The sequence below is a fragment of the Leuciscus leuciscus genome (genome assembly GCF_965113295.1).
Source record: "Leuciscus leuciscus genome assembly, chromosome: 15".
NCBI classification, from domain to species: Eukaryota; Metazoa; Chordata; class Actinopteri; order Cypriniformes; family Leuciscidae; genus Leuciscus; species Leuciscus leuciscus.
In genome coordinates this window covers 35,327,374-35,349,228 of record NC_138739.1, presented here as the reverse complement: position 1 = coordinate 35,349,228, position 21,855 = coordinate 35,327,374, and the positions used below count along the sequence as shown (strand labels likewise).

Sequence of the window (21,855 nt, the reverse complement as noted above, 5' to 3'; positions counted from 1 at the left end):
GTGTGTTTTTTAAGTTAATAAAATAAGTTCAACAAATGTTATGCATATCTTTGTGGTTAATTTTAGGGAACGAAATGGCAAAATTAAATGATTTAAAAATGGGACAAAATTCCATTGAAATGTCTTTTTATTCTAAAAGAAATGTGTTGAAATTACCACTGTGCCTTAAAATACAACTTTTTTCAAGATAATGCTTGTTGATGAACACTTTGTTAAAATACATTTGCAGGGTAAAGTGAGGGACATTTTAGCTCTTAGAAAATGTAAATATTTCAATAACTGTGAATTCAAAACATTTATTAATTGATATGAGAATGTCCTGTAACATTGGACATTTGGCCTTTGCATGTGTGAAGAATTTGGTCAAAATTATTAAAGAGTCATTTCCTGAGCTGGACCAATATATTTTTCTTGTAGGGTAAAAACCCATTCTTCAGATAAAATTATTAAATCATGGAAATTTTAACTTTTTTGATAGAAATTTACCAAGCTGAAATGGCACCGAATAGTAGGAATGACCCAGCCACTGTCCAGAAGAAAATGGCAAAATAAAAGAATAGAATGAGCAACCATGAGTAAACAATGAGGAACAAAAGAAACAAACACCAAGGTAAGAGATCATACATAATATAAGATATTAAAATAAAATAAGCAAAATCACAAACCGTTTGATTACATTTAATTTAAATGTATTGTAAGTATTGGGCTCGTAGATCACGTGGGTAGGGTAATTTTTACTGTGTGTGTGTGTGTGTGTGTGTGTGTGTGTGTGTGTGTGTGTGTGTGTGTGTGTGTGTGTGTGTGTGTGTGTGTGTGTGTGTGTGTGTGTGTGTGTGTGTGTGTGGATGAAAAACCTTGAAATGGCCTCTTCATTCTAATGAACCAAAATAAATCAACAGATCACCTGAACGCCTGTTTTTAAGGCGGATGAACTCCTCGGTTTCCCCCCTAGAAGCGGCTGATAGTCCTGTAGTCTCCTCGGTCCCGTTAGTCTGCACAGGGGCGGCGCGCTTCTCTCCTCGGTGACCGCGGGGATATTGAGTGCTGCCTGGTCCAGAGTTTCTCGGTTCTCAGAAATCAGTCACATACACGAATAAACTAAACTAAACTGAATGTTTGCAGTCAATAACCAGTTAGCAGCTAGCCGTCTGGTTTATCGCTTTCAGTCACAAACAATAACGAAAGAAGCTATGCTGCGCATCTGAAGGAAATAGGCCTAAATCTTAAATACAACTCTTATACAGCGTATTCAAATACTCAAACAAAATTAACCAGTCTTCACAAAACTTATTACACCTAACATTTAAGTATACCACACTGATTCAGCGGTAATATGCTATTATAGGCTTAAACTCCCCAGATTCACGGAACTCTCGTACGATCAGCTCCTCGTCTCTACTTCCTACTTTTTAAAAGTTTTTTAAGGGGGGGGAGGGGGTATGGTTCGCAGTTTCAGTTTCATCTTCTTCTTCTTCTTCTTCTTCTTCTTCTTCTTCTTATGTTTTGCGGTGCTTTACCGCCACCTACTAAACGGGAGGCGATTTTTTTTTCATTTTTTTTTTTTTTTTTTTCAGGATGGTAGGGGAAGACTCATGAATATTCATTAGGGAAGTCATCCCTGATTGGTCTTAACCCCAGTGACGGGTAGGTTTAGGGGCGGGGTTAGGGGTAGGTCATCAGATCCCCAGTGACGGTTAGGTTTAGGGGTGGGGTTAGGGGTAGGTCATCAGACCAATCAGGGAGGACTTCCCTAATGAATATTCATGAGTCTTCCCCTACCATCCTGGGGAAAAAAAATATTGCGAACGGGAGTGTTGATCAGAAGATTTGGCAGAATGTAGGGGAAGATATATATTTTTTATAGTTTTAGTTAAAGGTTTAGTTTAAATGTTTCTAGTACTTCTATTAATACCTTCATTTCCTTTTCATATACATAACAATCAGTGGGGATTTCTTTAAGACTGAAAGGGAAGCTCGGCTTCCCCTATAATGTAAAAAAAATGAATGGTCAAATATGTACTATTGTGTTAACATTTTTATTGACTAAAAATGCGTTAGAACACGTTCATCTCAAAGACGAGTTCGTTCAGAATCAGTTACATATAGCAGGTCGGCTGACTCATACATTCCCGAAGCGTCACAGTGCATTTCCCTGTTTATGAAGCCCAGCGTCCATCGACTTCTATGGGGCTGCTTTGAACAGTTTTTTCAGTGCTTCGAAACTAGACGGTTATTGGATAAATCCTGCGATTATGTCCCGCCCACGGACGCTCAGCGTCTCTGGGGCAGAGCCAGGGTGAATGAGGAGTGGGCTGGCCTGGACTCCGGGCTTCTGCGTGATGATTGGAGGGTCTGTCGAAAGGCTGCGTCTCCTTTTGATTGACAGCAATTTCATACAATAAAAAGTCGCTGATGCTGAAGCTGTTCGAGCTCAGTCCCATCGCGGATTTCTTTGCAAGTAAAGCCGAAAGACAAACTTCTTGTCAAAATTATTTCTTGGCATTTGCTTGTCGAAATTGCTAGCCAATTTTCATAATACATTTCACACAATTATACATTTATATCTTTATTATATTATTATTATTATTATCATTATTATTATATTTTATATTATTATTAGTAATGATTAAAAAATAATTATTAAAATAAAAAAAATATATTAGTAGTAGTAGTATTATTATACTTTATTATATTATTATTTATACCTTTATTATATTATTACATTTATACAATTATACCTAACTCTGCTGGCCATTGAGAGGACACTGGTCAAGTCACTGGAAAATACACTATTGTACGACAGGGTCACAGAGCATTTTCTTGAAAAGGAACATAAAGCAGAATTTACGTATAAATATGGACAATTTTTATGATGTAGGCTGAAAATGAGCTTTCCCTCTTTGAAAGACCAGCAGTAGCCGACTGATAACAATCCATCATCACATGTTGGACAGATTCTGGTAGTTTGCAATGTAAACACATTCCATTTATATGTCTACCTAATAGATGAAGTGTCTTGTTGAGCCCTGTATATCCTATTCTGAGACGAGTGATAATCCTTTCTTCGCTTTTCTTTTTACTCCTCTCCCTTTTCATGCCAACAGAGATTTGAATTTATTGTCAACAGCAGGTAGCATGTACAGTGCCATATCTCATATAACAAAAATATTTCACATGCCTCAACAAGAAGGAACAAGGGAGAAAAAAATAATAAAATAAAATAAAGAAATAAAAATAATTATAATAATAAAAAGACGAGAGGGTACATATAAGCATCAGTTTACAAACAGATATACATTATACATATACCAATTCCATAGGATATTACAATGCAATTTAAATACAGAAAATATACTTTGCAGGTCAGCACCATTCATTATTTTATTTTTTATATTATGTGAAAATGTTAAAGGAGGAACATATATTAATCGTTTTAATTGCTTTACTATTTTTAGATTTTGACATCACATCTACATTTTTATTTCCTTTTCAAGCACCATAAAAAGAGGTTTGCCTTTTGTAAACTTGCATTTATGAATGTGAAATTTATATATAAAAAAAATAACATTTATAATAAAACCAACATCCTTCCAAATCACATAAGATAAAGAAAATGTTTTTAAAATATTATCAGCGATGAAAACCTCGACATTATTCCAAAAATACTGGGTATATTGGCAAGACCAAAACAAATGAGAAATTGTTTCAATGGAGCATTCACAGAAAGAACATTTTAAATCAATATCAATTTTAAAGTTTTGTAGGAATACCTTTGTAGGATAAACTATGAATTATGAGATTTCCTTAACCTTATTTGTAAGGAGGAATTTTTGAGGTAATGACCAAACTTGAGTCCAATTTACATTATTAAAGAAACTGTTCCAGTAGAAAATAACATAAGACGTAGAAATAATCTCTCTTAAAAAAAAGGATCTAATTTTATAATTGTTAGGCTTTAACCCAGAGAAACAGAGAGTGCCGACAGAGGTATGTTCAGGTCTAGGAGGACAGACAGAGAGTGTATATACACTGCTTTTCAGAATCAGAATCAGAATCAGAATCAGAAAGAGCTTTATTGCCAAGTATGCTTGCGCATACGAGGAATTTGTCTTGGTGACAGTGGCTTCCAGTACACATACAATACAAAGTGACAAGACAAGTGACAAGTAACATAGGTATAAATAAAAAATAGAAAAAATAAAAATAAAATAAAAATAAAAGATTATAAATTATAAATATATAAAGTTATAAGGTGCTATAATGAAATGTCTGAGGGAAGTATTGCACATGTTTGTTCCACAGTAGGGGAACATTTAAGTGTTCATGAGGTAGATGGCCTGGGGAAAGAAACTTTTCCTGTGTCTGGTTGTTTTTGTGCTCGGTGCTCTGTAGCGTCGACCAGACGGTAACAGTTCAAACAGAAAGTGTGCTGGGTGTGACGGGTCCAGAGTGATTTTGCGAGCCCTTTTACTCACTCTGGATGAGTGCAGTACTTTGAGTGTGGGAAGGGTAGTGCCAGTGATTCGCTCAGCAGTCCGAACTATCCGCTGTAGTCTACGGAGGTCGGTTTTGGTAGCAGAGCCGAACCAGACGGTGATGGAAGTGCAGAGGATGGACTGGATGACAGCTGAGTAGAACTGTACGAGCAGCTCCTGTGGCAGGTTGAATTTCCTCAGCTGACGCAGGAAGTACAGTCTCTGTTGGGCTTTCTTCACAATAGAGTCTATGTGAGTGTCCCACTTCAGATCCTGAGAGATGGTGGTGCCCAGGAACCTGAATGACTCTACTGCAGTCACAGTGCTGTCCATGATGGTGAGTGAAGGGAGTGCAGGGGGGTTTCTCCTGAAGTCCACGATCATCTCCACTGTTTTGAGCGTGTTCAGCTCCAGGTTGTTATAACTGCACCAAAGAGCCAGCTGCTCCACCTCCTGTCTGTACGCAGACTCGTCACCGTTCCGGATGAGTCCGATAACAGTAGTGTCGTCCGCAAACTTCAGGAGCTTGACAGAGGTGTCTTTAGAGGTGCAGTCATTTGTGTACAGGGAGAAGAGCAGTGGTGAGAGAACACATCCCTGTGGAGCACCGGTGCTGATGGTGCGGCTGTCGGACGTGATTTTGCCCATTCTGACTAGCTGTTGTCTGTCTGTCAGAAAGCTGGTGATCCATTGACAGATGGAGCTAGGGACAGAGAGCTGGGTCAGTTTGGTCTGGAGCAGTGATGGGACGATGGTGTTGAAGGCAGAACTAAAGTCCACGAACAGAATCCTTGCATAGGTCCCTGGTTTGTCCAGATGTTGTAGGGTGTAATGCAGTCCCATATTGACCACATCATCCACAGACCGGTTTGCTCTGTAGGCAAACTGCAGGGGGTCCAGCAAGGGTCCAGTGATGTCCTTCAGATATGCTAACACCAGTCTTTCGAATGACTTCATGGCCACAGATGTTAAGGCAACAGGTCTGTAGTCATTGAGTCCTGTGATCTTTGGTTTCTTCGGGATTGGGATGATGGTGGAGCGTTTAAAGCAGAAAGGGACTTTGCACTGCTCCAGTGATCTGTTGAAGATCAGTGAGAAGATAGAGGCCAGCTGGTCAGCGCAGGTTTTCAGACAGGCTGGTGAAACACCGTCTGGGCCTGGTGCTTTCCTTCTCTTCTGTTTCCTGAAGATCTGACGCACATTATCCTCACTGATCTGAAGTGCAAGGGGGGAGGGGAGGGGGATGGCTGGAGGTGTTGATGGCTGTGTAGAGAGATGGTCAGGGCGGGTATGGGGTGTCTGATCGGGGGTCTCAAATCTACAGTAAAAGACATTCAGCTCGTTCGCAAGATGCTTGTTGCTGTCGATGCTGGGGGATGGTGTCTTGTAGTTGGTAATGTCTTTCAGGCCTTTCCACACTGATGCAGGGTCGTTGGAGGAAAACTGGTTTTCCAGCTTTTTGGCATAGCTCTTCTTAGCCACTTCAATCTCCTTTGTCAATGTGTTCCTGGCCTGATTATACAAGATCCTATCCCCACTCCTGTAGGCATCTTCTTTGACCTGACGAAGCTGTCTGAGTTTTGGTGTGAACCATGGTTTATCATTGTTGAATGATAAGTAAGTCCTGGTAGGGATGCATAAATCCTCACAGAAACTGATGTATGATGTTACAGTCTCTGTGAGCTCGTCCAGATCGCTGGCAGCAGCTTCAAAAACACTCCAGTCAGTGCATTCAAAACAGGCTTGTAAGACCTGCTCTGTGTCGTTGGTCCATCTCTTTACAGTCCTTATTACTGGCTTAGCAGTTTTAAGTTTTTGCCTGTAAGTTGGTAGAAGATGAACCAGGCAGTGATCGGAAAGTCCTAGAGCTGCTCTGGCGACGGAGCGATATGCATCCTTTGTTGTGGTGTAGCAATGGTCCAAAATATTATTGTCTCTGGTGGGGCATGTAATGTGCTGTTTGAATTTAGGCAGTTCACGTGTGAGTTTTGCCTGATTAAAGTCTCCGAGAATGATAAGAACAGAGTCCGGGTGTTGTTGTTCTGTTTCTGTGATCAGATCAGCCAGCTGTTGCAGCGCCGTACTCACGTGTGCTTGCGGTGGAATGTAAACACTGATGAGAACGAGCGAGGAAAACTCCCGCGGCGAGTAGAACGGCTTACAGTTAATGAAAAGCACTTCCACATCAGGACAGCACATCTTCCTTAACACAGTTACATCAGTACACCACCTTCTGTTGATGTAAAAGCATGTCCCACCACCGCGCGTTTTCCCCGTTGACTCCATTTGATCCGTACACCTGCAGGTATGGCCTTAGTAAGCTAGTACCTAATAAATAACTACTAGTATCTAATATATATGTACTAGTCACAATTGGAATACACTAGTCAGAACTGAATAGTTGATATCTGAATGACAGATCCCCATAGAAGTCAATGGCAAAAAATATTAATTTGTTACTAGTAACAAAAGAATAGTTACTAGTCCCTATTGAAATAAGTACAAATATCTAATGAATAAGTACTAGTATCTTTTAAAAAGGTAGTATCTAAAGAATAGGCACTAGTACCTAAAGAATAAGCACTAGTAGTTGTGTTCTCCAAATATTTTAAGTAAAGCTGCTGTTGTTCTGGGTTTCATCCTCTCTCCAATCAGAATTTGAATCATAAAACTTTTTCTGCTGAATTAATCAGTAATTGATCATTAATTGTTTCCTTCTAATTTATAGTGGCATCTCTCTCAGCAAGACTTGTAAAGCTGGAATGGGTGTCATCTTTACTGCTCCACAACACTGTCTCATAGCTTGAGCTTGTATTTTATTGAGTTTTTCCACAAGGTAGGCTATATATACCATATGATATACCACACTACCATAATCAAATACAGACCGGATCAGTGCCACATAAATACAGTAGCCTAGTCAACATTTGAAGTGGATCAAAACCTTTCATCAAAGTTATACATGAATTTTGAACAAAACCCGTTCTTGTCTTAGGACAGCATTGATTAACATTTTTGATCCACTTCAAATGTTGACTACTGTAGTTCTGTAGTTGACTACTGTATCTGACTACTGTAGCCAGCAGCCGTATCACCCTGTAGCCCAAGACTGGTTGCCCACTGAAGCTAAGCAGGGTTGAGCCTGGTCAGTACCTGGATGGGAGACTCCTGGAAAAACCAGGTTGCTGCAGGTAGAGGTGTTAGTGAGTCCAGCAGGGGGCGCTCACCCTGTGGTCTGTGTGGGTCCTAATGCCCCAGTATAGTGATGGGGACACTATACTATCAAAAAAAGCACCGTCCTTTGGATGAGACGTTAAACTGAGGTCCTGACTCTCTGTGGTCATACAAAATCCCAGGATGTCCTTTGGAAAATAGTAGGGGTTTAACCCCGGCATCCTGGCCAAATTTGCCAATTGGCCTCTGTCCATCATGTCCTCCTAATCATCCCCATATATACTGATATATACTGATTGATGATTATACTTCATCACTGTCTCCTCTCCACCAATAATGTGTGGTGGGCGTTCTGGCGCAATATGGCTGCTTCATCTAGGTGTTGCTGCACATTGGTGGTGGTTGAGGAGATTCCCCCTTCTATGTAAAGAGCTTTGAGTGCAGAGAAAAGTGCTATATAAAATGTAATGAATTATTATTATTATCATTGTTGTTTTTAATGAAGAAATATTTGCCCTCCACTTACACAAACATCTCATGATGTTTAACACCTTCTGACATTTCCCCACTATTTTGTTTATATGTTCATCCCATGTAAGTTTCGTATCAAAATAAATACCTAAAAAATTTAAAACCTTCACCCTCTCCAACGATCTCATACATCTTCAGACTCACTTCTGGAACGACCCTTTTTCTTGAGAAAATTACTGTCTTAGTTTTCTCCACTGAGAATTTGAATCCCCAATCATATGCCCATTTGTCTAATTGTTTCTTGCATCTTCCTATTAATATACAAAATATTCCTTCCTCTTTTCCAGAGAGCCCCGTCATCTGCAAAAAGAGATCTACCTATATCTTGCTGTACTTGATTAAAAACATCATTGATCATTATAGAAAAAAATAATGGACTTATTACACTCCCTTGTGTTTCCATTTTCTGGAATCTATTTGACACTTCATTCCCTATTCTTACCTGGATATTTCTGTTTGCCATAAAATATTGTATCCAATTGTATATTCTTCCACCTATATTCATTATTTTAGTTTTATCAAAAGTCCCTCTCTCCACATCATATCATAAGCCTTCTCGACATTGAAGAATATGCTATTACAGATTCTTTATTTATCTGCACTTTTCTAGTTTTATTTTCCAAACATACAATGGGATCCATTGTTCCTCTTCCTTTTCTAAAACCACTTTGACATTTAGATATTATTCCTCTCTTTTCCAATAAATATGTCAACCGTTCCGTAATCATCCTTTTCATAATTTTACAGACATTCAATGTAAGAGCTATTGGTCTATGATTAGAGGGTTTGAAGGGTCTTTTCCCTGCATTCTTAAAGGAATTATTATAGCTTCTTTCCAAGCTTTCGGTAGTCTTCCTTCCTCCCACTCTCTATTATAACCTGTTGTCTAGTTACCCTTAATATACCATATCAGAGCGCCACCCAATGGACAGATATATAATTGCATGAAAATGGCTCATACAGGTCTAGTACCCAAAACTGTATTAACAGTCTTTTATCAGCCCAAGAGGCAGATGGAGGAAGCAGGGAAGAGCAGAAAGCAGGAGACAAAGTGATGGTAAAATGAGCAGAGTTTATTGAATAATCTTAGTTGTGTGTTTCAATGCTATGACTTCGTCTAACCAGCACAAATACAACAAGTGTTATTATAACACAAGCAATAGTGGTGTAAATTACTGCTTCACAACATCATCCTGTGACCTTAAACCCTTGAAATGGAGACATTCTCTGATCTCTTACTCATGAAGACAAATAACCCTTGAAACTAAAAAATGGTACAACTAAACAACAATGGAAAAATAATAAAATAATTGATCAATGAATGAATCAATAAAATGAGTATATAAATGGTTTAAATGATTATTATAAATGATTATGATTAAATTGAATAATAAAATGATTAGAAAAATGAATTGAGCATAAAAAAAGAAAGAAAAGAAAACCACACAAATGTACGGTTGTGAACAATCCTTGGATCCTTCACCTTTAAGAGTAAAAAGACCCTTTTCATTCGGCACAACTGTGGTTACACCAGCCCTACAGCGGCTGTATATGAAGCCAACTACTGAAAATCTGCTGAATATTATATAATGAGACACAAGCATTACATATCTAGCCCTGCGAGCAGGTTGTGTTCATGTGATTAAATTCTCATCGTAACTAACAAATAAAATAAATAAAAAACAGGAATAGTATTCAGTGCAGGTCCCAGAAGGTTTTTGGACACTTAAGTCGCACTTAAAAAAAGTCTGAATTTGATTGCATTTGATACAAAATAACAGAAGTGCAATCAGCAAACAAAAGCTCTTCTTAGCAGTAACTTCACTTTTCAGAGACACCTTTTCAAACATTCAGAATCATGTAAATATGAGTTGCAGTTAAAAATTGAACATGAAAGCCCTGGGCATAAACTGGGAAGCTCGGAATAATTTTGATACCCAAGTTCCCAAGTTGAATGTTTATATGACTGTCAATGAATGAGACGCTTTTTTTTACTTTATTAGATACAATTGAACAATAGAAAACAATAGTACCAAAATGTAAAACAAGAACAGGAACAACCACCAGAGGAGAGGAAAAACAAAACAAAAAGAAGAAAAAAAAACCCATGACAAAACGTACAATAATAATACAAGAAAGAAAAGATAAACAAATAAATAGATGAAATACAAGCAATTAGAGCATTTTAGGACAAGAAGATGCGACTAAATTTAAAGGGGGATTTTAAAGAAAGCACAACAAGACAACGTTTTCCTTGCTTTGGCATTCTCTGAAACAAAGCGTTTGAAGGCGTTGATGAAATTCGTTGAGGAAAAACTTTGAATGGCTTATGATTAGAAAATGTATATTTATGAATATGAAATTTTGCTAGGATAAGTTATTGATTTATAAAGCAAAATTATTTTTCAAAGTTTTTCTCCGTATTAATAAAACCAAATATAACATTTCCAAAATAAAGAAAAATGAGGGTACACAAAATGAATAATAAACCTGCAAAAGCTCTTCCAAAAAATGTTGGCATAGTTACAGTCCCAAAACAAGTGTACAGTAGTTTCATCTTGTGCATTACAGAAATCACATTTTATGTCAATGTCAGGTTTAAAAAAAAAATTTGATAACTTTTCACTGGATAAAATCTATGAATTGATTTAAATGAGACTTCTCTGACTTTATTTACAATAAGGTATTTATGTGGCAATAACCACAATTTTCTCCAGTCCACAATGTTGACAAAATTGCTCCAATAGGTAATTACATAAGATTTGGTAACAACATCTCTCTGAAAGAGAGCACGAATGGACCTTTTGCTAGACAAATCTTGCCCACCACTGTTAGAGTGGGATCAAAAATAGGTGGTCCTTTCAAAACCTTTAAACAATGTAATAACTAATGTAATATTGTTATCATGCCAGATTTGAGAAAATAAGGACCTGTTTTTATAAAGATTGTTCCATATGAAATATGAATGTGGAGAAAGGTTTGTTTATAAATAAGAGACCAAGCCAGAACAATGTGTTTGTGGAATGAAGAGAGCTTTCCAGGTAATTTTTCAATATTATAATTGCATAACAAAAGAAACTGTGGGCCACTGTGACGGGTGCGTAGCTCACTTCACAGTTTAACTCTACCATGATTGAAATTGTCTATTTTGAAGTTTAATTTAATAGGGTTTATTTTATTTTTAAATTCCCTTAGTATAAGAAATAAACACAGGACAAGTTATCAAGTTAACAGTTTATTAAAGTTTGAATGTATAGAAGGGTGCACACTACTTATATTCTCTTTTGCTGTTAAACTCTACCTGAGTCCTAGATTCTTCTGGTCCATGGAGTGAACGGCCGCATTCCATGTGTCAGGAAACAAAGGGAGAGGCGGGGCATTAGCCTCCAAACTTGTACTGTTCTGGAGGAAATTGGACTGTACCATCGTAATCCAAATCGGAGGGAATCTTTTATTTAGTTTCATTCAGTTTCATTTTGTTCTGTTTGTTTGGAGTAGTTTTTGTATTGTGCTTTAATTATTTGATTGTATTATGTTAGGTACGATACAGTGTATATTTTGTTGTAATTATTATTCTTAATTGGGGAACGTTTTCTTTTGATATTTACCTCTTATTTTTGTTTGGTAGAGGCTAAAGAGTATATCTAGCAGTGGTGAATCTCAGAGGGGTGTTCTGTCCAGCCATAGTAACATCATGATCTGCTGATCTTTAGTGTTTTTGTTTGTTTGTTATTTTGTTAACAGGGGAGATTTATTTATTTTCTAGGTTTGTTTTATTTTTTTGTTAGATTCAGTTAATTTCCATCTTAAGTCTTTGATTTTTATATGGACTTTATTTTTGGAAATTACGTTAATTATATCTGCCCCTGTATATGATTTATTTTTGGAAGAAATAAATAGAATATATTTACTACCTGTCCTGCCTGTTCTTGGCCACACCCTTACAGCCACCCAGCTGGGAGAATATATCATTTGGGATAAAGTTCCAAATTAAAGAGGGGCATTTTAAGAAGTGTTTCATCCAATTAATTTTAAAAGTGTGATTTAATGTTTTAAAATCTAGAAACTGTAAACCTCCATTTTAATACGTGTTCATTACAACAGTTTTTTTTTATTATGGTGGGTATGATTCCTCCAAACAATTAAATAGAAGATTATCTATAATTTTACACGTTTTATTGTCCAAATGTAGAGCTAATGCTGCATATGTTAATCTAGATAAACCTTCTGCTTTAGTAAGCAAGACCCTGCCTTTTAATGAAATATTTCTTATAAACCAGAGGCTTTAGAGAATGCATCAATTACCCCTAGAGCTACTGCAACTTGATCCCTATTTTTTAAGAAGAGAGTGGTGTCATCGGCCAACTGACTGATGATCACCTCCCTCCCTGCAATTGAGATACCTACAAGGTTGCTTTGCTTGATATGGTCTAAGAGTTGAGCTGCTAATAGGAACAAATAGGGGGAGATATAGGACAACCTTGACGTATACCCCTTTTGACATAAATCTAGTAGAAGTCCCATGTTTTAATTTAATTGAACTGTTGGCATTACAATATAAAGTTCTGACCGCCATCACAAAAAATATAAATACATTTGTGCTCAAGAGTATCAAATACTTTGTAGAAATCCCAAAATAAAATATAACTTTGATCCGAAATCAGATGAGCATAATCAAGAACATCTAAAACTAATCTAATATTATTGGAAATATGTCTGTTCTTCATTAAACCAGATTGCGTTTGATCAATAATCGAGTCTAAGACCCTTATTTAAGCTTGGTGGAAGCTGGCCAACGGAAATACTTTCATTAAATACGTTTAACAAAACGGCGCCATTTTTTGGGCAAGGCACTTATAAAATTCTCCAGTAAGCCCATCCGTCCCAAGAGATTATTTTTTATTTTTTGTTATTTTTTAAATGGTCAATTGAATCTGTTATTTCTTTAATACTTAGAGGTTTGTCACATAGATCTTTATTTTCTGGTAGTATACTCTTTTTTTACTCTAGGCAAAAAAAGAGGACGTTGATTGTTCAGAGAAATTACAGGTATAAACCTTACTATAGATTACTGAGCAGAATTTAGAAATCACCTTCGAATCAGAGGTAACGGTGCCATTAATTCTGATTTGATGTACAGTATTGTAATTAGCACGTTGTTTTTCCAAGCAGAAAAAATATGCAGAATTTTACTCCTCCTCGAGCCATTTCTTTCTGGAGCGAATAAATGTGCCCTCAGCTTTTCTTTTATAGATCTCGTCTAATTTGTTCTGCAATTCTGCCAGACTTAATTGATCTTCTTTTGAAAGCATATCTAACCCCTTCTACATAATAGTAGAAATGCTTGATTTAGCATGCTCCTCCTCTGCCCTTCCAGCCCGGACATAGGAACCAGAGCCGATCCTGACCTCCCTGGGGCCCTAAGCAAAAAAAAATTAAGGGGCCCTCCTACCTGACTCACACTAAATAAACAATAAGTAAAATTTACTTTTTTTTTAATTTCACATGCATATTTTTTAAGTTAATTTCACATATGGAATTAAGTGTTACTTAACTAAGTTAGGTGAAAGTATTTTAACTTGGCTAGTAAAAGGTTGGGTAGTATCAATTTAGTTGAAATTTCCTTTGCATTACATTTCACTCAAACAATATAATATTAAATTATACCACACATTTATGGTATGTGCTTTACTTGGGAAATCCATGTACTTTATACTATAGATGTTTTGCGAGACACCATATCTACATGTCAGATGTTAAGCATAATGTGAATGCAGAGACCTCAATACTTGTAGACAATACACAATGCCAATAAGATTTTTTATAGAAAATGAACTCCAAATGTCACAAAATGGCAAGTTACTAATCCTGACAACAAAAGCAATGATAAAACTGTATATACAGCTGGAAAACAGTGAAGAATTAACCTTGTTAATTAATCAAGGTTCAGTGCATGATTGGAACCCCAATATCAGAATTTGTATTTTATTACGTAGATATTTACGCTTTTGTTTACTTGCTGAGTAATAATATTATAAAGGTAATATAATAAAGGTATATGTGTATTAAGTATTCACACTTCAAATACAACAAATTGAATTCTTGAAATCACAAATGCATCCTGTGCTGTGAATGAATAAAACTAGCTAAAATTGCCACAGCATGTCACTGTATTTTAAATGATAACAGCAATACTTAATACTTGAAGGTTATTATTTACTGAGGGATGTGCATCCATATTGACCAGTATGTCCAGTCAATCAAAATCTTAATTGCAATATAGACTATAAAGCCAATACATTGTTTTCCATCTGGCATTGCAGAGTTGTAACTTAACCTTGACTTGGAGAGTAGATGATCATTGTCTTGTTTTAAAGGTATGTGTGCCTACGCCTATAATGAGGATTGTCATCCCGCTATTGTAGTTTATTTTGGAAAGTGCGCGTTTCATTTCGTGCACGCGCATATGAACGCATGTTAACGTGCGACGCGGTTATCTTTTCCCAGCTGCAGTTTATAAACAAGCAAACTCAGTCTACCTGATTGCTGTTCCCACAATTCACTCGCATAGTGTTTTTTCCTCTTTCTTCGTGACCAGAAGGATAGTTCCGCTTCATTTTCTCATTTCTCAACGATGTTGTAAACTTTGATTGACGCGCTTTGACACGAGGGGGAGGCGGGGCCTTGAGTAATTTGCGGGGCCCTACGCAGCTTGCGTAGTGTGCGTATAGGGCGGATCGGCTCTGATAGGAACTAACATAAGACCTTAACAATTTTGAGAATTCGTACTTAAATAACTCCCAATTATTCGAATAAGAATTTTCTGTAATAGCTTTCTTTATATAGCATTCAAGTAAGTGGTTCATTTCTAACTTAACAGTTAATTTTTTTAGAGTTATTGAGCTTCCAATGAGACGTTCTGGTGATTCCCTTCTCAAGTGCTATCTATATAAACTTAAACCTCATTTTGTGAAATGTTTTGAAAAGGGTACGTGAGCAAAATTTTTTTAAACTTGACACTTGGTTTGACATTTTGTTATATAACGACGTGTATACATTTTTAATAGTGCCTCAAGAGTAGAGAACAGAAATTATTCATCCTCTTGTTCAACATCACACAGAGACACTGAATTTTCATAAAGCACAAATCCAGCATAGATGTGTTCAGTGAATGTGGTGTTGAATGTGTTTAAGTGTCTGAGTGTGTCAGTGATGCCGTAGAAGGACAGAATGCCGGCCGGCTCGTCCACATACACTCCTGCTCTGGTATAGGGAGGTGATGGGGCAGGTATGTGTGTTACCTTACCATTATGCCAGGTGTTCAGTGTCTCCCTAAAGAAGCTCAGAATCCAGGAATTTTCATTGTCTCCGAACCTACAGAAACCATTGTCTCCTTTCCTGTTGATTCTTTTATATGCCACTGCCACATCACCCAACCCAGTCCATTCAGCCTCCCAGTAACAGCGTCCAGTCAGACGCTCTTTACACAGAACCTGCGGACGGCCGTCATAATTCACTTGATGATCAGGATTACATACCAACTTTTTGTTGCCCTCTACAATGGAGAGACTATTGTGTACCGTGTTTGGATCCAGTGTGAGACGACAGAAATCTGGACACAAGAAAACAACATTAATAAGGCCAGAAAATATTTTCAAGAATCAGATTGGCCATAGAAGTACTTTTCGGCTCCACATAAATATTTTTGACAGCATATACACAATCAGAACCTTTAATATTTGAGACCTTATTCTAGTCTATTGTGAAATGGATAGTGTCCTGTGAATAAAAGGTATGTGTGTAGACCTACATTTTTGTAGTCCTTCTTTAATCATGGTCTCTCCTCCATGATCCAGACTGTCGGAAGAAAAAAAAGCATAAATATTCTATTCATCTGACTCAGCAAAAAGGAAGAAATAAGTCTTAAATACAACACAACAAATTTTCACTCATGTCTATGCTAATAACTTTTGAACTAAGGTTTTGAAGAAAAGTATGATTCCGTGGCTCATGACAAGTCGATTGCACCATATTATGTTATTTTCTGTGATGGATTTTTCAACCATTTTGATGGTTTGTCCATTTTTTCACCAACATTGCTTAAATCATGTTCAGACTATGCTAGCAAAAAGTTGCAAAAAGTTACAAAAAAGAGTCAAACAATACCAAATTGTCCCATGTTAGCCATTTTGGGCATTGGGCATTTTGAATTTTGTCATAAAATGCTGTATTTTATGAAAGCTTTAGCATATTGTTACGAAAGTTGATTTGTGTCTTCGGCACTATGCCCTGAAACAACCTATGCTCTTTTGGGCCGGATATAATAAAATCGACAAATAAGCCTACAGCGTTTGCAAATTTTGTCTAATAGCCATGAATCTCACCTCGTTCTTTTCCTTGGGTCCTACAGAATCCAGTGGTATATTTTTCAACAGTGACTGACTTCAATTCAGACTGAATTTGACTGACTTTTTTCAGTCAGTCAAATTTCACACATGTCATCATGAGACCATGCTGGCAAAGAGTTATTAAAAGCTTTTGTTATCTCAAACCATTTTTATATACTGTAACTCATTGTCAAAGTTGATATCAAGGCAAAGCATAGTATTTTATGCAATATATTGGCAATGCTAACATGAATCCTTGCCATGCTCGCTTAGCTCATCACTTTGCATCTGATGCACTTGGCCCCCGTAAATGCTGCTGGCAGCTATACTTTTACATGGATCCTAATAACCCATTTTTTAAGCAAACTTGTAGCCATGAACTTACACACTGAAAATTCATTCAGATTGAGGTCTTATCCACACTAATACGTTTTCGTTTGAAAACGCATCTTTTTCTCTCCGTTTTGGACTTCTGTCCACACTGAGACAGCGTTTTTATTAACGAAAACAAAGCTTTTTGAAAACGCTCTCCAAAGTGGATAAATTTGAAAACGGCGTTTTCGCATTGTAGTGTGGACTATATAACCGGAGGTATTTAAAAACGAAGACGTAAGTTTAGTCACGTGACTCATATTGTACCAATAGTTTATACCAGTATTGTGCCTGTTATGTGCTATTCACTTTCACACAGTTGCTAAAATATGTTACTTTGCACACTCTTCATATCACAGTCCTACAAAGATGACAGAATTTACTCACATTTGCTGTCCTGCGGTAAAACATGAGAGCAGTTGCGTTTTAGACCAAACATATGGTCACTGAGTGCGACCTGGAAACATCAGTGAAAGGTGAGATTCGTTCAGTGAAAGAATTCTGCGTTTTCCGATGTTTCAGTCTGGGGTGCGTTTCCCGAAAGCATCGTTAGCCAACTATGGTCGCAAGTTCCCTCGTTGCCAATAGAGTTCAATGGACATTGCGATGAACTTGCGACCATAGTTGGCCAACGATGCTTTCGGGAAACGCACCCCTGGACGAGAGACTTTTGGAAAATGCTTGAAAATGCTAATGTGGACGGAGAGTGTTTTTAAAACGAAAACGCCGTTTTCAAATGTGTACGAATTAACATAGGCTGGATTGAGTTGTTTAAACCTTTGATAATCTGATTAAAGATAAGGTAGGCAATTTTTTTACCAGAATTTTTTTTGTTATACTGGTTGAAAGTCTCTTCACATCCTGATAACAATCAACAATTAAAGTGGTCTAAATTAGGGCTGAACGATTAATCGCGATAAAACCGCACGCGATTTGGCAAAGGCTACGATTATTTTATGCACAGCTTGTCAGTGGAGTGCGGCTGATTGGTAGTAAATACTGCCCCATTTGAACGCCAGAGGGCGCTCTCATGCAAACACGATAAAAATGCCCCGCTGCAGAAGTACAATAATGAGCATCATTCCAGGAAATCCCTATCGCTGTAGCTGAATAATCAGAAGATTGAAACGCTTTGATTAAACATGACTTATAAATACACAACTGCCTTATTCTGTGTAAGAAGGCACATCATCTCACAGAAGGATGAGCTCAACTGTCGTAATGAAATGAGTTTGGAGTAAATGCATGTTATTAAATGTTGTCTGTTGTTGGACACGAGGTTCATAAATGCTTCTCATGTTTTGGAAAGATGTTTGATGCATGTTGTTTTTTCAAATGCACGTTATAAGTGACTCAAGCCCACAGTGCTTTCAGATGGAGCAGCGTTTACAGAGTTTTACATCAATGACAATCTGAAAAAAATAAATGAAAAAAATAATAAAATAATAATAATAATAATAATAGCAGCCTTTGCGATTTTAAAATCGCAATAAGCCATCTCGATTTAAGTGCGATTACATGTTAAGTGCGATTAATTGTTCAGCCCTAGTCTAAATATATAGATAACAATTGAAATAAGGGGGAAAATATCATTATGAAATTAATGTTTTTCTTTAGATCACATTGGCCACAATTATTGCAACATCCTTTTCCCAAGATCTGCTCTGAGTCTTCTTCTATAATGCCTGATGAGTTTGGAGAACACCTGACAAGAGATCAAAGACCATTCCTCCATACAGAATCTCTCCAGATCCTTCAGTATCCCAGGTCCCTGCTGGTGCATCTCTTCAGTTCACCCCACTCATTTTCTAAAGGATTCAGTTCAGGGACTGGGTTGGCCAAGCCAGAAGCTTCATTCTGTGCTCAGTGACACATTTTTTGGGGTTGATTTTGATGGAGTGTTTTTTTAAATCATTGTCCTGATGGAAGATCCAATCACAGCCCATTATAAGATTTCTAGCAGAAATGGTCAGGTTATGATTTTTTATCCGTTGGTATTTTCAAGAATCCATGATAACATGTCTCTGAACAAGATGTCCAGGACCTCCAGCAAAAAATAGGCCCACAACATTGAAAATCCAGTGGTATATTTAACCGTGGACATGGGGTACTTTTTTATCCCTGTTTTCACCAAACCCATCTGGTGGGTTTGCTGCCAAACAGCTCTTTTTTTTTAAGTTTCATCTGACCACAGAAATCAGTCCTGTTTGAAATTTCAGTAGTGTCTGACAACTGAATCTGCTGGAGTTTGTTTTTGGACAACTTGTGGTGATGTAGGGGCTGTTTGATACATTATTTTTTTTAGGCTTTCTGACCCCAAGACTCAGCTAATCTCTGCAATTCTCCATCTCCAATCCTTTGAGAGTCTTTGGCCACTCAAGCTTTCCTTCTCATCATGCATTAGGACGATAGACACATGTCCTCTTCCAGGCAGATTCATAACATCTTTAGTTGATTGGAACTTCTTAAAGGAGAAGTTTTTTGCTGATAATTTACTCACCCCCATGTCATCCAAGATGTCCATGTCTTTCTTTCTTCAGTCGAAAAGAAATTAAGGTTTTTGATGAAAACATTCCAGGATTTTTCCACATATTATGGATTCCATTGGGACCCAAACGGTTCAAGGTCCAAATGACAGTTTCATTGCCGCTTCAAAGGGCTTTAAACGATACCAGACGATGAATAAGGGTCTTATCTAGCGAAACGATCGGTCATTTCAAAAATAAAATAAAAAGTTGACGTTTTATAAGCACAAATGTTCGCCTTGCTCTGTTCTGTGATGCGCGTTCGTGACGTCACGTAATACGCAATTACGTTGAAAAGGTCAAGTTTGATGTGTTTACAAATGTGCGGAAGGAGGACCATATAAACATTTTCAAATGTATTTGTGTCAGTTTATCGTTTAAAATGCCCATTTCGTGTGCGCATCCTGAGTGTTTTAATATTAAAAAGCCAAAAAGAACATTTTCTTCAATTTTTCAAGCGTGACCTTTTCAACGTAATTGCGTATTACGTGACGTCACGAACGCGCATCACAGAACAGAGCAAGCCGAACATTTGTGCTTATAAAACGTCAACTTTTTATTTTATTTTTGAAATGACCGATCGTTTCGCTAGATAAGACCCTTATTCATCGTCTGGTATCGTTTAAAGCCCTTTGAAGCGGCAATGAAACTGTCATTTGGACCTTGAACCGTTTGGGTCCCAATGGAATCCATAATATGTGAAAAAATCCTGGAATGTTTTCATCAAAAACCTTAATTTCTTTTCGACTGAAGAAAGAAAGACATGGACATCTTGGATGACATGGGGGTGAGTAAATTATCAGCAAAAGTTTTTTTAAAAGTGAACTTCTCCTTTAATTATTCTTAAAAAAAAATTTGAATACCGCCACTTTCTATTTTGTGAAGCTCAACAATCTTTTGAGTTTTACTCATTGTGATTAATTATTAATGGAAATTAGCCTTCGTGTTTATATATACTTACATAGTGTGTTTATATAGTGTGGGAATATACTTCAGAGATATTCAATTGTTTTACTTCAATGAAAGGTTAGAATTTTGTGAATTTTTTGGATGAAAGATCAAAAGGATAAACAATGCAGATTTATTTTCACAGCTGCCTTTGCTCCCTTTAGGGAAGTCATTTTGAAGAGGGTCCACGGCGCCACTCAAATGACGCAGAGTGGGACGCACTTCGTGGACGCTGCGCAGCGCCCCCTGGACGATTTTTGCGGGGCCCCGCGACGCCCCTTCCAGATAGGGGCCGCCCCCAAGGTCCCCTGAGAGGTGGTCCCAAGACTCTAGACCCCCCAGGGGCCGTATGGGAGGGGCCAGAAGTTACCTCCCCAAAACCGCAGTTCGGGCACCGGCCACCAGGTGGCTCACCGACGTCCCACCCGCAACCTATTCGACGGGCGTCGAATAAGTTGGGGGTGGGCGTCCACGGAGTGCCTAAACGTCCCCCTTACAGCCTATTCACCCTTACAGGCTCCGCGCCATTGGCCGAAGTCACGGGGTGGGCGGGGCCGTCCACGGAGAGCCTATTTGTCCACTTACAGCCTAAACGAAGCCAGGGGGCGGGGATCGATCGCGGAAACGCCCTCTGCCCACGGACAGCCTAAACGTCCCCCTTGCAGCCTATTCACCCTTACAGGCCCCGCGCCATTGGCCGAAGTCACGGGGTGGGCGGGGCAGTCCGCGGAGAGCCTATTTGTCCCCTTACAGCCTAAACGAAGCCAGGGGGCGGGGATCGATCGCGGAAACGCCCTCTGCCCACGGACAGCCTAAACGTCCCCCTTGCAGCCTATTCACCCTTACAGGCCCCGCGCCATTGGCCGAAGTCACGGGGTGGGCGGGGCAGTCCACGGAGAGCCTATTTGTCCCCTTACAGCCTAAACGAAGCCAGGGGGCGGGGATCGATCCCGGAAACGCCCTCTGCCCACGGACAGCCTAAACGTCCCCCTTGCAGCCTATTCACCCTTACAGGCCCCGCGCCATTGGCCGAAGTCACGGGGTGGGCGGGGCAGTCCACGGAGAGCCTATTTGTCCCCTTACAGCCTAAACGAAGCCAGGGGGCGGGGATCGATCCCGGAAACGCCCTCTGCCCACGGACAGCCTAAACGTCCCCCTTGCAGCCTATCTCCCGCCCACCCGCACCACGCCATTGGCCGAAGTCGCGGGGTGGGCGGGGACGTCCACGGAGAGCCTATTTGTCCCCTTCCAGCCTATAATTCATTCCTTTTGTCCACGAAGTGCCTATTGCGTCCCCTGACAGCCTATTCTTCATCTGTTTGTCCACGAAGTGCCTACGGTGTCCCCTGACAGCCTATTCTTCATCGGTTTGTCCACAAAGTGCCTACGGTGTCCCCTGACAGCCTATTCTTCATCGGTTTGTCCACAAAGTGCCTGTGATGT

The 21,855-nt window shown here is 38.7% G+C and overlaps 2 protein-coding genes and 1 long non-coding RNA gene across 8 annotated transcripts in view; 1 reads left to right on the top strand and 2 right to left on the bottom strand.

The window, feature by feature from the left end:
- Positions 1-9,839, top strand: part of LOC309475246 — a 42,663-nt gene extending 32,824 nt beyond the window's left edge. Inside the window, exon 2 of the long non-coding RNA XR_014197571.1 lies at positions 9,306-9,839. This is a non-coding gene — a long non-coding RNA (uncharacterized lncRNA). The remainder of the gene's footprint in view (positions 1-9,305) is intronic.
- LOC309475151 (uncharacterized protein) overlaps positions 1-21,855 on the bottom strand; it is a 343,736-nt gene that overhangs the window by 195,574 nt on the left and 126,307 nt on the right. For 2 of the 6 annotated variants that reach the window (XM_082137782.1, XM_082137784.1), the window contains exon 1: positions 905-1,414. The exons of the other annotated variants lie outside the window; for them this stretch is intronic. The gene's annotated coding sequence lies outside the window, so the exon portion shown is untranslated. Of the gene's footprint in view, positions 1-904; positions 1,415-21,855 lie in introns of those variants that run through there. 6 annotated transcript variants of the gene reach the window in all.
- LOC309475207 (stonustoxin subunit beta-like) overlaps positions 15,264-21,855 on the bottom strand; it is a 34,876-nt gene continuing 28,284 nt past the window's right edge. Inside the window, exons 2-3 of the mRNA XM_082137912.1 lie at positions 15,991-16,037; positions 15,264-15,792 (exon numbers count right to left, since the gene is read on the bottom strand). Coding sequence (XP_081994038.1) covers positions 15,272-15,792; positions 15,991-16,037 — 568 coding nt within the window. The 3' untranslated portion in view covers positions 15,264-15,271. The remainder of the gene's footprint in view (positions 15,793-15,990; positions 16,038-21,855) is intronic.